At 39.7% G+C, this 16,371-nt stretch overlaps 1 protein-coding gene across 2 annotated transcripts in view; it reads right to left on the reverse strand.

Annotated features, from left to right (window-relative positions):
- olfm1b (olfactomedin 1b) overlaps window positions 1-16,371 on the reverse strand; it is a 27,963-nt gene continuing 11,592 nt past the window's right edge. For both annotated transcript variants that reach the window (XM_059358312.1, XM_059358311.1), the window contains exons 4-6: window positions 15,774-15,993; window positions 10,208-10,314; window positions 1-2,178 (exon numbers count right to left, since the gene is read on the reverse strand). In XM_059358312.1, coding sequence (XP_059214295.1) covers window positions 1,504-2,178; window positions 10,208-10,314; window positions 15,774-15,993 — 1,002 coding nt within the window. In that variant the 3' untranslated portion in view covers window positions 1-1,503. The remainder of the gene's footprint in view (window positions 2,179-10,207; window positions 10,315-15,773; window positions 15,994-16,371) is intronic.

A 16,371-nucleotide genomic window follows, 5' to 3' on the forward strand; every position in this document is an offset into this window, starting at 1 on the left:
TCAGATTTCTCTGTTTTATTGACACGAATCATTAACTATCTCATCTCAGATACAACACATGTCCAGCAAAGCGCAAAAAGAGTGAAAAGCTTTTGTCCTCTGCAGGGGTATACATTTAAACAGCATTATCCTTCACTAGCAGTGGGGGGAAACATGACATGAGACAGGATTATCCACTATAAAAAGGAAAAAGAAAAAAAAAAAAAACAATCTCTCCTTACTACAGGCGCATGATGTGAATTGAAGATAGGAGGACCAGGTTCCCAGGATACAATACTCGATACATTCTGTTTTTTTTTTTTTCTTCAGAGAGAGATGTGAGCTAGATAGATTCATCCCACGCAGTCCAAATAAACAAATACAGAGAGGCAAACCCGGTGCCAACAGTTACAGTGATACAAGAACATTTGAAAAATAAAATGATTGCAAAGAAACAGAAAATGAACAAAACAAGAACTAAACAGAAAGAAGCAGGAAAAAAGTAAATATCTTTGCAAATCCTCAAATCCCAAAGGTATTCTACCTTATTCCCTCTCCCACCCTCCCTCCCTTCTTTTTTTTTTATAGTATCATACAGCAAAAGACATTCAGAAGAGCAGACCAGAGTGATAGAAAACACTCATGCAAAGAAAGCCTTTTTCACACATAGTCACTAACACGGGAAAATCATCTCAAACAACAGCGCTGTCAACAGTCAGTGCCTTCAGGTCTTTTAGTGGATGTTGTTATTGTTGTTTGCTGTTTCTCTACAGACTTTTGATTTGCTACTGTACTTGATAAAAACGATATGACACACCGCACCCATTAGGCTATCAAGTCTTCTGACTAGACTGACCTCCCACTTTTCTGTCTGTCCATGGGGCCTGGGGATCCAACAGTTTATTACCAACAGTCTTCAGTTTCAGGACCCCCATTGACCAAAAGAAAAGTTCAGCCGGGAGGATTTCTACAGAAGAACCGGAGCCACAGGAATGAGCTTAGGTTTGATACTCCATAATATAAAAAAAAGGCGTGATGATTATTTTTTGGCATCTGTTCTTATTCTTTTTAAATCTGATATATTAGTCTACTTTTACAATCATTTTCTATGCTGCAAACAAATTAAAGAGTTTCATTCCAAAATAAAAGACCTCTAACAAAACCATGGCAGCTATCAAAATAAAATCTACTATGAATAAAGTTATACTAAGACCTTTATATACAAAACGGTTCTGTTTTATTATCTGTATTTGTGATATTAACTGATAAAGCTTTTTTTCCTGTAACAAATATATCACATTTTGGAATGAAACCCTTCAATTTTCAATTTATTTTTTTCAGTGTCATGTATATGCACATTCAATCCACTTTGCATTCACGGTTGATGCAGTCTTTCAGTAAAAGTTATTTGATATTATAAATGGTCTTGCCATGGAGTCTTTTTCTTTCGCAGATATATTTTGTATATAGGGAGATCTCTACACAGACAATATGTATTAATGTATGTAATCCATTTTTCCGCGGTTACAGTTCTTCCGAGCGGATAACGTGGAACAGTGTGACATTGTAGAGGACCTGGTGGCCATTGTTCCAGGCATAGAGGGCTCGGTCACGCGGGTTGTAGTCCAGCATGGAGATATGTGAGTACTTATTCTGGAAGGCAATGTCGATGTACTCGTAGGTAGAGGAGTTGGTGGAGTAGGCGTAGTACACCTTGGTGCCACCTGAGTAGCCGTTAGTGACGTAGAGCGTGCCGCAGATCATAAAAGACTCTCCGGCACTCCTTTTAGGGTGGTTGGTGGTCCAGCTCTTGACGATCTGCAGCGTGTTGGGGTTCAGCTTACTGATGACAATGTTGCCAGCATTCTGGTTGGTGGCGTAGACGGCCCACAGGCCTCCCTCGTCCACCATCAGGTCGATGTCGGAGTGGCCGCCCCAGGCGTAGTGATATGCGTTGTTGAAGCCGGCGTAGTCGAGCTGCCGGGACTTGCTGATGGAGGAGGTGCGGAAGTCGAACTTGATGATGACGTGGCTCTGGAATTTGTTGAAGTAGATGGAGCCGTTGTAGACCACCTGACCTGTTCCTGACCACGGGTGGGGCAGCCGGTGGGACGTGAAGTTGTCCGACGTCATAAAGTCCTGCATCGACTTGTACTCCCGCACGAAGCGGTTGTTGTGGTATCCATCCATGTACCAGACCTGAACATCGTGATAAGAGAGAGACAGAAGGGTTAGGATCAAACATAGCCAGTTGTTAGGATACATGCCTTGTTATTCTGCCCAGCATGTTACTGTAATCTCAGTAGAAACTTTATACTTAGGTATGCGTGTATTTGAGGAACAAGACTTGTGTCGATGACAGGCTGACCATATAAGCACAATGTTAAGCAACCACTGTGCCACAACAAGTATTTAAGAACTTTCAGTCTCTGTAACTTTTCATTAATTTTGAAGCATGCCAGATTTGCTCTCCTCCTTCATAAAACCACATTGTGTTGTTGTGCAAGTTCAAACTTCACAAGAGATAGTTCCAGGACTGCCACAGTTTTTACCATTTATCCAATCATGGATGGACCTATCAAATAGATAATTTCATTGAAGTTCATAAAGGTTGGGTCACCTCAAGTGACATAGGCATTTGTTGCTTACTTTAAAACGTCTCCCTTCACTTTAATCAGCTGGTGGTAAACAGCATGACACGGAAACTTGGCAGGAATCTTGGAATTGTAGCGTTTAAGTCAACGTAGGGCTGGGCGATATGGACCACAAGTCATATCCATATATATTTAGGCTGAATATCGATATACGATATATATCCCGATATTTTTATCGCAAAGTGAGAGCAAATGTTCAGTCAAAGTCAAATATGACATGTCACAAGTAATTTTATTGAAAATGTTTATTTAAGTGAACATAAATAACAACAGGAGTACCTTTTTAAAAAAAATTCAAAGCTCCATAAAGTGACATTTAAATAAAAATTATCTCCCATAAGAATAGCCGATTAAATAAAATAGGCCAATCTTTTTCTGAAATAAATGTATTTATATGAGAAAATAATGATGAACATTACAAAAGAACTAACTATGACAAACCCTATTATGGGAAGCATTTATATATAAAGAAAGAACTTTTTTTTAACTATATCGATATTTGCGATATGGTCTAATTCCATACCACATTAAAAAAATATATTGATATATCGATATATCGCCCAGCCCTAAGTCAACGACAAAAAGCCTAAACTGTACACACACCACGATAACATTTAAACAAGCAGTGCTTCCAGTGCATGCAGATAAACAGAGCCCGATTTCCCTCCATGCCACAGTGCACCGAGCTCCCTCACTCACCAGCTGGTAATGTCACAGCCAGACGAGCCGGATGACAACATTTTTTTCAATAAATTCAAAAACAATGTGTCGGTTCAAAATATTCTTTGAATATGCCAACTAATCTGGCTGCCTTAGCTAGTAAAAAGTTCACTTCGCACAGATTAAAGTGAATCATAGTTAATCATTTTGAACTAAGTTTGCAGTCAAGGTCATTTATATTATTTTAAAAAAAAATTCAGCTCAATGTGTCATCTCATATGAATTGCCAGTGTGACTGATTTTCATTTTTTCAGAACCAAATTTGCATAAAAATCAGATTTTTTTCTCTAGAATCTGTGCAGATTTAAAAAAAAAAAAACTCCTTTAATTATTCATAAATCCAACACCATTCCCCTGGTGATATGTGTTTCCCTTGATGTAAATCTGATCATATCAAATCATCACGAACCCTGGAGGGGATGCACTATGGGAAACAGGAGGGAAACACTATTTTTGACGAGGGAGCAGACTGTATAACAACACCAGCAGGTCAGTTCCTATAAAACTCATTGTGAGTGTTGTAACTGTCTCAAGAGCTGCCGACGGATACATTCAGTTCTTAGTCCGCCGAAAACATGAGCACATTAAATTACCGCTCTCTTTTAGTGCGTTCACTGAACACAGCAACACCTCGGAGCTAAAAACCCCTATCCTCATCATTCATCAGAGCGCCTGAATCTTCTATTCAGATCACACACAGAATAAATCAAATCACACCCTCAACAAGCATCCCAATTAAGTTAGCGCGGAGACTTCCTCAAGGAGCAGACAAAGCTGAGATCCGCCGGCTTCTGAATACAAACAGTCAGCGTGACAACCGCGGGGTGGCATGAGCTGGGCCCCGCAGGGATAATGCCCATCATTCCCGATAAAAGGCATGTCTCAGCTGCTTGGACCCGGCTTCCTGCTGGCCCCTGCGGTGGTGGGCAGAGAGCTCTTACTCCGGAGCTGCTAGAGGCTCAAACGCTTCCTAAGTCTCGGTGGGAATGAGACACCTGAAGCCCTTCCACTACCTGCTTCCATGAGCTGCTGTGATTGACTTAAAAAATGATTCATATCAAGGAAGCAGGTCTCCAAGGGCCCAGAAGAAGAAAAAAACCAAGGTATGGAAACCAAGAGATAAAAAGAAATGGAGCAGAACTGTCTGCCTCCGTCAATTACACTCAGTCTTCTTTTTCCTGCCCTTTGATAACGCAGCACATCTTTCATGTGTACTGTTCAAAATGTATTAGTTTCTACAAAAAAAGTTGCCTTTACAGTATGCTAAATATAATCTTAGTCAGCAGTAAGCTTCACCCTTGCTGCCGAGAATCTTTTTAAAATATACACATTATACAGCCCGTGTTGTCATGACAATTAGCCTTCAGGCAACAAACTGCAAATCTACACAGCTACTGTACTGCATTCTGCTGGTTCTTCTCAAGTTTGTTTCCCCCCTTATGTGACATTGAGAATCCCGTCTCTTATTAATGTGTCTCATAAAGCCGGTGCACAGAGAGCACAAATAAACATCTTTATTCCCAGCTCCCTCCCTTCCTTGTCCGCTGGGCAGCTTCCCGTTAAGACCATATAGATTTATCCCTGGCATTTCGTTTTAATGTGTTTTCGTAATGACAGCAGACCCGTTTATTGAGCCAAACGGAGCCGCACTCCGCAGTCAGAGGGAAATCAGATGCAATCAGCTGATGAAAGGACAGCGACCAATTAACACGGACTGTTATTAAATCTCACAGCGAGAGTTGACCTTCACCTACGATCAAGCTAACTCTTACTTCAGTGTCAGGAAAACTGCGTGTGGCAGATCTTCAGGGACTTGTCTTTTAAACAAAGAGACATCAGCAATAAATGTTTAGAGCCAGTGGGATTTTATTATTATTTTTCAGTGTTTACTGCCAATTATTGTGAGACTGCAACTTGATATTCATTAAAGGGGACATGATATGGTCCTTTTCAGGTTCGTAATTGTCTTTTGGGTTTTTACTAGAACATGTTTACATGCTTTAATGTTCAAAAGACCCATTATTTTTCTTTCACTGTCTGACTGAATATACCTGTATTCACTGTCTGTCTGTAATGCTCCATTTTAGCGCCTGTCTCTTTAAGACTCTATCCTGAAAAGTGTTTCAGGGTATTCCACATTCCACATCTCTCTCACTCTCTGCAGCTTCTCTGCACCATCATTGCAGCCGGGGAATGACTGTCGCAGCTCTTTCTACTTATATATAGTATAGTTGTGACATCACAACCAAAGTCCGAATGGCTTGTTTAAGAGCACAGTTTCTGAATATGGGCTGTGTGCATTTGATACATTCACAGTATTTATATAGATCTGCTTTATGTTAAAAAAAAACAACCCAAAGAAACATGGAAATCTCATTGCTTTACAATATGGGACAAGGATTAACAGTGTAACCGCTAACCGACAATAAGAATTTTAACTCATTAATACTTAAAAATTCAGTTAAACAGTAAACATGCCTGCTGTTTCACAGCATATCGTACTCTTGCTATTTCCGAATAATAAACAGCAGACAAGCTGTTCGCTGCACTGAGGCCTGGCCTGATCTTGTATTTTAGGGCTATCTGAGTTCTGAAAAATATGACTACAAGATTCTATAGTTAATTATAATCTTGTCGGTTAACAATTAATAATCGGTTAATATGGGACCTTGAAAGATTGGTCTCTAGATTATTATTCACATTTTCTTTAACCAACAGTTAATAAATTATATTTAGTTTACTATCATTTACAAGAAAATCTAAAAAGATATTTATGTTGAAGAATCTAAAACAAGCGGACATTTTGCTTCTAAAATGAATCAATCAATCAAAATTGTTGCAGATTACCTTTCAGTCAATCAACAAATCATTTCAGCTGAAAATACTGATGTTTTTTTTTTTTATGTGTTTATCTAACCAATTATTTTAACTAAGATGAACATTTGTAAAACAAACTGAAGGTGCAACAAAAAAATCTGTTTCTTTGGAAAGCAAAATATACAGGATGACTATACACAAGATTAGGTTGCTGCCTGCTTTTAGATTTTCAAAATTTAAAAAGCATAAACAAAACAACTGAATCATAAATCACAAACAAAGATATATCTGATCTGAATAGTCAATTGTTATACAACCTTGAGGATCATTTAACATGTGGGCACCTGAACCTGCAATAATAGATTTTTTCGGCCGCTTGGAGAAACATTGACATATAATATATCACTCTACTAATCTGATAGGGCAAACAGGTTCCTATTTATACATCCAGCAGACCTACAGCAACACTAGTGTTCATTTTAAATCATGTTTACGGCTGCCTGACGGCTGTAAATTTCACTCTCCTACCTGTGGCTCAGACCTGGTCTACTGAAATATCTGATTCTTTAGCAGCAAAATGTTCACCAGCTACAGTCACTGACTTTGTGTACTGTTTGATGAAGGGTAAGTAGTGGGCTGAAAATGCAAATATAATGAGATGAAAAGACAGTAAAATGCCCCATGCAGCTGAGGGGAACTTCAGAGGTGTTTGTTACTTTGACCTTCTTTTTTTTATTAGACATTTTTGCTCGTCATAGCAGGAAAAGCACAGATGTCACTGATGACACTAAAAAAACTGCACTGCATTCTTGTGAGCTGGTTTCAGGGTCCTGGTATTCTTATGACATTTTTCATGGCATGCTGGATCACTGTCATGACTTACTGGAACTAGTTTCACCTGTGTTCCCCACTATGACAATCAAAATGTGTGCTGTGAAAAAGGCCTTCTAGCTTCTCATTTGATCCACTGTTTGGTACACAGAAATTAATTTTCAACCACTCTTTAGCAATCAACATATTGTTCTAAAAAACTTTTTTTTTTCTTTTGCAAAAGGTACTAAACCACAAATGCTAAATGGTGTCTAAACACAAGCAGTCATGCAAAACCTTGAACAACACCTGGACAAAGTAAAAGAACAGGAAAAATTATAATTAAAATCAGAAACGTTCTGAAATAAAATAAATGAAGATGATAAGGTGTACCAACCATGTTGGTGTTCGTTTCTAGCCTCTAATACAAGCCATATGAACTATTAAATAGGAAAGGAGATCATAATATATTATAATGGTTGCATTTTTAAGATGTTTATATTGTAAAACAGTCAGAATTTTGTTCAGGTTTAGGCAACAAAACTACTTGGTTAGGTTTAGAAAAAGATCGTGGTTCAGGTTAAAATAAGTGTTTGTCACTTCTATACATAAATAGGTGACGTAGTTACACAAGTGACCACATTGCCAAGGTGGTGATGGCCAATATGCCAAACTTATACGACTATTATTTGACAATCTATGGGCAAAACCAGCCACCGTAAAAGTTGGAGGCAGACACAGGTAGTCTTGAGAAGCAGAGCAAGTCTGCAAATTGTTTAAATGACAGGTTTGACCATAAAGCTATGAGGGAAAACCAGCTTTACTGTAGTTGTTTTGTCAGTTTCATTGTCAGAGTATAAGCTAACATTTGTATGCCTCTCACCAGGAACAACACCTCTAACTGCACAAATCAACAATTTCTTCCTCTGGGTTTTTGTCTAGAGACAAGATTCTGTAGAAACACACCTCAGGCGTGTCTCTCTTTGTTGTGTTATCCAACTGCAGAACAACTAACTGACTTTTTGACCAACAGTGAGGTAAAAGCTGAGCTTCCGTTCACGAACAGTGGAAAGTGGCTTTGTTTTGCCATCCAGGTGGGAGTTCCCATAGGGCCATGACATCACAGTTTAAACTAAGAATACTTCATCACCTGACTACATTCTTCCGTCCCGTCATAATTACTACGGCCCAAAATATCAAATGTAGGGTGCAACAAACAATTATTAACTCCACAGAGAAGGTTGTGTTTTTGTTGCTTTTTGTCATTTTTTTAAAACTAAAAAACTACTGGCCTGATTTACTTGAAACTTAGTTAAAGAGTGTACCATGAGCCTAGGAAGAACCCATCATTTTCTCAAGCGGGTCCGAAACAGGGGGCGAATACACAATTTAATTTAACTGAACACACAAAAGTCGGAAGAACGACTTCCCATCGGGCCGTAACATCACGTTCAAACTAAGAATACTACATCACCTGACTTCCTTCCTTCCTCCTCCTTCGTCATAATCACTACGTACACTAGAGGTCACCACCTTCCAATGAACATAAATATTGGTTGTGTATTGCGAATACACACAACCTTTGGAGGCGGAGCCATTTATGTTAAAGAGACAGCCCTGTGCGGGATTTATTGACAAGTATCAAAAACAGAAACAATAGGCAAGATACACAAATGGATACTTGATCCAAACAACAACTGCGCAGTTCATTTTCTATTCCTGCTATTCCTATTTGTGACCACTCAAATCGCTTTACACTACAGACTCATTCACCCGTTCACCCGTTGGCAGACGCTACCCGAAATGGTGCCACCTGCCACCATTGGGAATTCATTCTCACACCGATGAACGCAGCATCGGGGGCAATTTGGGGTTCAGAAAGTTGCTCTAGGATACTTCGACATGTAGTCTGCCATGGTCAGGGATCGAACCACCAACCATCTGATCGGTGGGCAACCCGCTCTACCAATTGAGCCACAGCCGCTGGAACTAACCCTAGATCAGAGGTGGGCAATTAATTTTTGCAAGGGGCCACATGACCAATATCACGATTGCGAAGGTTTATTTTGAAAAGGTGCCGTCCAGTGTGAAACAGGTGCTTTCATTTTGAAAGGTGCTGACAGGAAATAACAGGTGGAACGGTAACATGAAAAACGAACAATAAATAATAACGAGTGCGTCGTAATTCATATAAAGTTGATATAAAGTATCAAAAAGGCTTCTATAGTGGCTGGCTGACAGGAACAAGGTTTGTTAAAGTTTATTTATTCTGTCGTATATATTAGTGACTATATTTGTTGTCTTAACTATAGTAAAAGTGCTTGTTTGCTCAAGTGCTAATGCTAATGTTTGTTATTGTTTTCTTACGGTGGATTCACAAGGTGACCAAGGAATGTCTTATTTTTATTTTCATGGAGCTACAATTTTAAATAAATCTTGTGAGCTATCAGTTAGAGCGTCATTCAGCCAGGAATGCTACTAAACATACATTCAAACCACAAAAACAATATAGAGCATGTATGTTATGCAGTAAACCAGTAATGTATTAACTTTATGCAAAAAGCAATACGTGTTTTTGACAAGGTACCGAGGTAACTCAGTGTAGTCGTGGGAACGTGTTTCTTTGCAGGTGGGTATGCATGCAGGCAGATAAACTTTACGTATATCCACCTTCAAAATAAAAGCACTGCGATTATATTGATTTCTAATTTCTGGGTAACCTCAAATTAGAGGCCCAATGCCCACCCCTGCCTTAGATTCATGCGTAAAGTGTCATGATTTCCTGTTTTCTTCCCATCTGGTGCATTGGGATTTCCTAAATCAGCTTTCCTAAATCAGCTTTCCTGCACAGAGAGTCTGTGACTGTTGGTCAAATTCTGTGTTTGTCATATGTGATGCATTTTTAATTGCTATATGTCTGATATTTTAATACATCTTTCAATGAACTATACAACATAATCCCCACCATTAATGGAGATAACCATTAATAAACATGCAGCATTTCATTTGGAAGATGTGTGTTTCTGTATATACATGGGAACTCTATGAGGAATTCCAAATTCAGATCATCCGATCAGGCAGGTTTGGCCAGTAAGTTTTTTCTTTTGGGTGTGGGTCTTGAAGAAAAGTACAAACCTCTGCAAAAATTCATGCCCAGCTGTTCATTCAGCATCATGTTAGGAGATGACTCCCAGCCACACTGTGTGACTGTGTGCAGTGGTACATACCCGTGTATCTCCCTCAGGTGCCAGGGGGTCGGTCATCCAGGAGCCGAACCTGGATCCAGACGTCTTTATGGTGATGGGATCACTGATGCCCGTCAGCTTGCCACATGCTGCAAAGGAACAGAGTGAGATGGGAACATCCAGAGAAACACCCATTCAGGTATATAGACTAGTTCAAAATCTATAACAAGGGATTCATTTTCATTTACTTTAAACCCAAATGAGTTTGCCTGCAGACTGAGGGAGTGGATGTCCAGCTTGTTGCCCTTCTCTCTGCATGATGCGCTGTACACGAGGTGCTTATTATTCATTTCACACATGCTAATGCCTGTTTTACTCTCTCTGTGTGGATGTGTGAGAAAGTGAGAGGAAGCCTCTGTGTATTCTGCTCCAGTGTGCTGCTTGTAAGCTGCTGCAGTGTTAATTAGTGTTGATTGAGGTGTTAATGTGAATTTGACAAAACTAACACTGGGTTCTGTGTCCCTCCCTGACTGATGTACCCTTCCTAATGAGGCCGGGCAGAAACGAGAGACATGACTTTACCACATAACAATACCTCACAACAGCACTGCGGCACATCCATTCTCTCAGACCCCGGCGGTGTTTCAAGACAAAAGTCAATTAGAAGATTTTGATAAGTTAATTTTGTCCCGTAAATGTAATGAGTCGTTTTGCTATGCTAATTTAAAGAGTGAGACTGTGACGATGGCTCATTTTAGCTTTTCATTAACATCTTTCTCTGTGAGGCGTTGCATCCATTAACCCTTAACTATAACACTCATCATCATCTCTCTTTCTCCGTCGCTCTTAATTGTTATGAAATGTAATTTTTACTTTGTAGTCACAGAATACAGATTTGATTTACATTTCCTTTGCTAGTCTCTTTCTTTCTCTTACATAATGAAATTTTTGCAAATGTTCGTGTGTGCAACATATGTTGTGCCCGTGAGTATGTGTGGGCATCACACCTCAGCTGAGAGACAAACACATGGTCACATGAGCAGCATCCACTATCTCCAGTGGGGGTTGAGTCCGTTACGTAACCCTCAGTGGGATTAGAGACCGCAATAATACATTGACCATTTATTTATTTATTTATTTCCTCTAATCATGCCCTCTGACTTCAGATGACACTACTATTGTTGGCTGCTGATGGGTCTGCAGTCTGGAGATGCACACAGGGTCTAATCCCCTTTTGGCCTGAATTTCCCTCGGTGGAAGCTGCAGAGGGCAGAGAAATGGAAAAATCTAATGGGAGCTGGAGCTGATATAACAAAAACCCCATCAGTCTTTTCCCCTGAAATGTCAGGATTTAGATATGGAATGAATGCTCAAGTCCTGAGGAGCAGGAATATTTGTTTTAAAGGATCATTTTCAACATGGGGCTTAGTATTGTGGTTTTGATTGTTTTTTCTTACCCATTTTGATAACATTGTGCTCACCAGTGATTAGATCATCTGACAGCTTGTAAACCTAATTATCTGAACCACTTTATTTGGAGGTAAATAAAGAAGTGAGTGCACCCAACATATTAAATGTAGGGTGCAACAAACAATTATTACCTCCACAGAGAAGTCATGTTTTTGGTGTGTTTTACCCACTTTTTTATTTCTTTGTCAGTTTGTCAACAGAAAAAGGAAAAACTAGTTGCTCAATTTTCATGGAACTTGGGGCAAGGATGTACCATGGGCTGAGGAAGAACCCATTATATTTTCAAGTGGATTTGAATCAGGAGGCGGACACACAATTTATTGTAACTGAACACACAGAAGTTGGAAAAACAACTTCCCAACTCTGGAAATGGGAACATTTCAGGGACACTGGACTTGGCGGAGGACTGTGCTGAGTGCAATTCTAGATTTCATTTGCAATTCAGATTTTCAATTGCTTCATCTGTCGATAATGCTCTTGATTAATCAAACATAATTTTCCCAAAAAGGACAAACGGCCCAAGGAGACATCTTCAAGTGTCTCATTTGGTTTGAAAAAAAAAAACACAAACATATTCAGTTTCCTTGTACGACAATTTTAACATTGAATGTTAAAGATGACGAAAATAGTTATTTGTCAACTATGCCGCTTTTTAGAGCAATTAATCACTTTTTCGACTAACAGATTGCAGCTCTAGTCAACAGCAATCTCTCATTGTAAAGAAAACAGTAAGGGTGCACTCCAATATCCTCACTAACATAGTACAGTTTGCCTTCCAAAGAAGTTTGCCTACATCTTAGTTTAGTTTAGATGAGTTTAGTTTGTTTTGCACAGAGGTTAAGGATCAAAATATTACACAGCTAAAGGTCATATTAATTGTGCAGGAGAGGAAAGAAGCTCAGAGGGCTTACACAAAGTCCTCTGCTTCATTAAAGTCTACTTTGAAAATGTATTTTGTCAATCAGTTTCTTACTATGGGAGATGGGGAGCACTCTATTTACTGAAAAAATTACAACATTTTGATTATTTCACATGAGGGGTTTCTGTTTTTCCACTGTGCTCTTCTTGTGTACTTATTATAAGCATGTCTAATATTGTTAATATTTAATGTTAAAGAGAAAAAGTTTCAAGGGGTTTAAAACCTGTCTTACCGTCTAACTACATGTGTGATATTTTTGTAGAAAGATCCCCATCTTGGTAGATTAAAAACAGTAGCTAAAACTGCAAATATTCAATAAAATAAACCAAAATGAGGAAGAGGTCAAATGAATTAAAAAGAGATTTGTACAGAGAGACATTAATCTGTGGCATGTGAACCTTGCTATAACATTATGCCTTGTAATTTTATTCTCCACTGAGAAAAAGGAAGGTGAGAACAATGGCTGCAGAGCAGGTAGCAGAGAGGTTTATGTGCTGCTATGACTTCTACTGCTCCATTCATCAGTGTTTTGGTGTGAAAGGACTGGATTTGCTTGAAGCTCTCTGTGCCTCCAGGCTGCTGGGGCACGGCACAGGGTGATTTATTTATTTGATTATTGCCCAGCAAGCTGGCATGTCCCCTTGATCGATGGCCATTGTGTCCCAGCAGCCGCCGGTCGGTTAGTCTCTCCGGCACAAAACAGTTTGAAGGACAGCTCTGCAGGGACCCTAGTTACTCTCTTTCACTTTCTCTGCTCGCCTCCACTTTATCACTCTTTCTCCTTCCCCCTTGCCACCTTCTATCAAATCCTCCTGTCACACTATCTATTATTCAATACTCAAATTTCTCCTGCCCTCTTTATTTTTCTTTTTTTTCTCCCCCCGTGTTGTTGATCTGATGATGCAAATTTGTCTAGTGACCTTCGCAAGTTTAATCTTAATAACGGGAGTGTAGTGGGGTGTATTTGTGTGCACTATGCATGAGTGCCTCTGCAATCGTGTGAAGATGAAAGGAATTGCCACCCTCTGTTCTGCCTGAGCCAGTCCCTCGCTGGGTGACCTCGCCTTTATCTCATCTGATCTCACGGGCGCACACACACTCTGGAGTAACTCCCGCAGTTCCCCGCTCTCCAATCTTTGGCAGTCTGACCACAGATGTGAGCAGCGGCATGTGCATTGAACTGAGTTTGAAAGCGTGGACAACACTCCGGTTTGGTGAGTAGTAACAGCAGATGTGGGCAGTGAAAAAAATGAACTGTGTGCATAGATAAAGAAAAACAATGACAGATGAAGTAACTGGAAAGCTGAGATTAGGTGTCGGCTTTTTTCCGCTCTACATGTTCAATCTAAATACAATCAATGTCTCCACTAGCTGTCCAAAAAGACCAGTAGGCTTTTTAACCAATAGGTTTTTTTTTTTTTTTTTACAAATTTCTTGCTGTCATCATGCACTGTGAATAATTTGAAACAGGGACACAATATACCCGTGATGTGCGGCGCGTAAGTGTCTCTGCTCTTGTAATATATCTTAGTCACTGTAGCGTGGGTGTGCATCTATTAGCACTGTGGGCTGTGACAGAGGTGTGAAGAGACTGAGACAGGGGCTAAAAGCAAAGATAAGACTGTGATGGGAACTTGTTTTCAGCAGCTCTCTCTCTGTCTGCTGTCCATTGGTGTTTGTTATTGTGTGGACCTGTGAAGCCATGCATTTAAAAAGGTATACTATGCAGGATTTTCCTAATAAAAAACAACAACATATAGACTCTATACGGTGTGTTGGTGTCTGTATCAGCAGAGACCCCGCCCTCTGCCCTCTGTCTGTATTTTCATTTTGCTGTGTTGGGAACGTTTTTGGGCATAAATCTATGAAAATAGCCGACACAACACCGAAAAAATTGCAAATATAGCGAGGCAAACCGCCAAGCTGAAAAGAGTTTGTTCTAAAACAAGAGTTGGGTTTGTTTTTTCACCTTCACTGAGCCGTGAAGGAGGAGTGAGGTTTAAATGTGCGTTTACAAACAGTAATTCCTGCATAGCACACCTTTAAACATCCCATCTATTTCATCACAGTTTTATGTGTCACTACCATAGATCCATGCAATGCAGAATTTTACATTACAATTTAATTTGCACGTGTCACAACAAATACAAAGTTAAAAGTTAGGCCTTGTCGGACTGCCAGTTATGATTATTTTTTTATCATTGTTTAAATATTAACTCTTAAATATCATTAAATAGTGAAAATAGGTATCACAGCTAGGGCTATATATCAGTTTTCGATGATGTATCAACCAAAATAACCCAGTAGTACTATTACTGAAACATTTCCAGTCAAACAATACCTGCTTTTGATCTTTTTTGTACCCAGATATAGAAAAAAATGACTATTTGTATAGTTTTACCTACAGCAGTCCCTGCAAGCATTCTTTGATGTGCTTGGCCCACTACTGCAGCAGCTATAACCCATACAGTCTGTGTTGTGATGATGTCAAGCCCAGTGTATTTGACGGAGTTGGCCGTTCAGTGTGCCAAGATGCCAAGTGTAAAAACCATTTAGATGGGGCCAAATGCTGGGGTAACGCAACAGAATGCTTCTATTCACATGATGGATATTGAAAATAGTAGTCTGTTGGTATCGGTATCACTTAAAGGGTACTGGCATTGCCTAATCACAAATTTCCAGATCCCATAGTTTTGAAAAAAATATTTAGTCTGACTTTTGAGTCAAAAATCATCAAATATTCTATTTACAGTGGTATAAAACAGAAAAACAGCACATCCTCAATTTGAGGGGCTGAAACCCTGCAAATGTTTGGCTTTTTACTGATAAATCATTTAAAATTGATGTTGTTTTTGGGTTTCTTTGCAGGGAAAAGTAGTGGACGTTATAAGGATTTAACCCCAGTTCTATGAGTACATGCATAGCCCTGTAAATGACTCCACTATCAGTTTACTTTGACAATGTAAGAGTATACTAATAGTCCATTAAAGGGCCAGCATGCACGATATATAACCATAAAGTGTAAATGGTGATGTGTTATAACTCTGTGGAACAGGCATTTGAGTATCTCGAGTATCTCAGCCACACATAATGTTCCTGTGATGTTCTGAACCGTGTGAATATGCCTGAAGACCTCTTTCTGGCCACTCACAACATACTACATGTCAGTGGGAGTGTTTGTGCATGCACATGTTTGAAAGTGGGACTTTCTGTTCCTACCTAATTTTTGCATGCATGCTCGGAGTCTCTCCTCAAGATTTGACACTCTGTTGTGGAGCTCCTCGTAGTCATAGGCCCCCATCTCCTCCTGAAGTTCGCTTAGAACTGACGTCAGATTCTGGACCTCCTCCTTAAACTGCAATACCAATTTGGCATCGGCCTTGTACTCCTCCAACACTGGTATCAACGGTCTAAGCTCCTCCATTTTCGCTTTTATGGCCTGAAAGGATTAGAATAAGCTCGGTTGAGTGTCATGCGCGACAAAAGGAGACTGTCCATAAAAGAAAAAGAAAGGAAAAAAAAAACACCTGTCTGAACCTGACTACTCTAGCTCTATCCTGCCTCTTCACTGACTTGATGACCCCCTGTTTGTGTCCGTGTTCAGTGTTTGTGTGTGAACAGCTGTGTTTTGTCTGTGCAGGTGTGTGTACGAGCAAACAAACCCAGAAAATATTCTCCGCCCGCTGGACGAGCAGAGCAGGTGGCTCCGTTCCCCGGCAGTGACCAGCCGTTAAAAAAGCAAGCCCTCGGTACACCGACAACAATTGGGAAAGCTCTTTATTGGTCATCATCGTTTAAAATGCAACATCGTATTAAG

This window comes from Centropristis striata, chromosome 19 (assembly GCF_030273125.1).
Source record: "Centropristis striata isolate RG_2023a ecotype Rhode Island chromosome 19, C.striata_1.0, whole genome shotgun sequence".
In the NCBI taxonomy this organism is placed as follows: Eukaryota; Metazoa; Chordata; class Actinopteri; order Perciformes; family Serranidae; genus Centropristis; species Centropristis striata.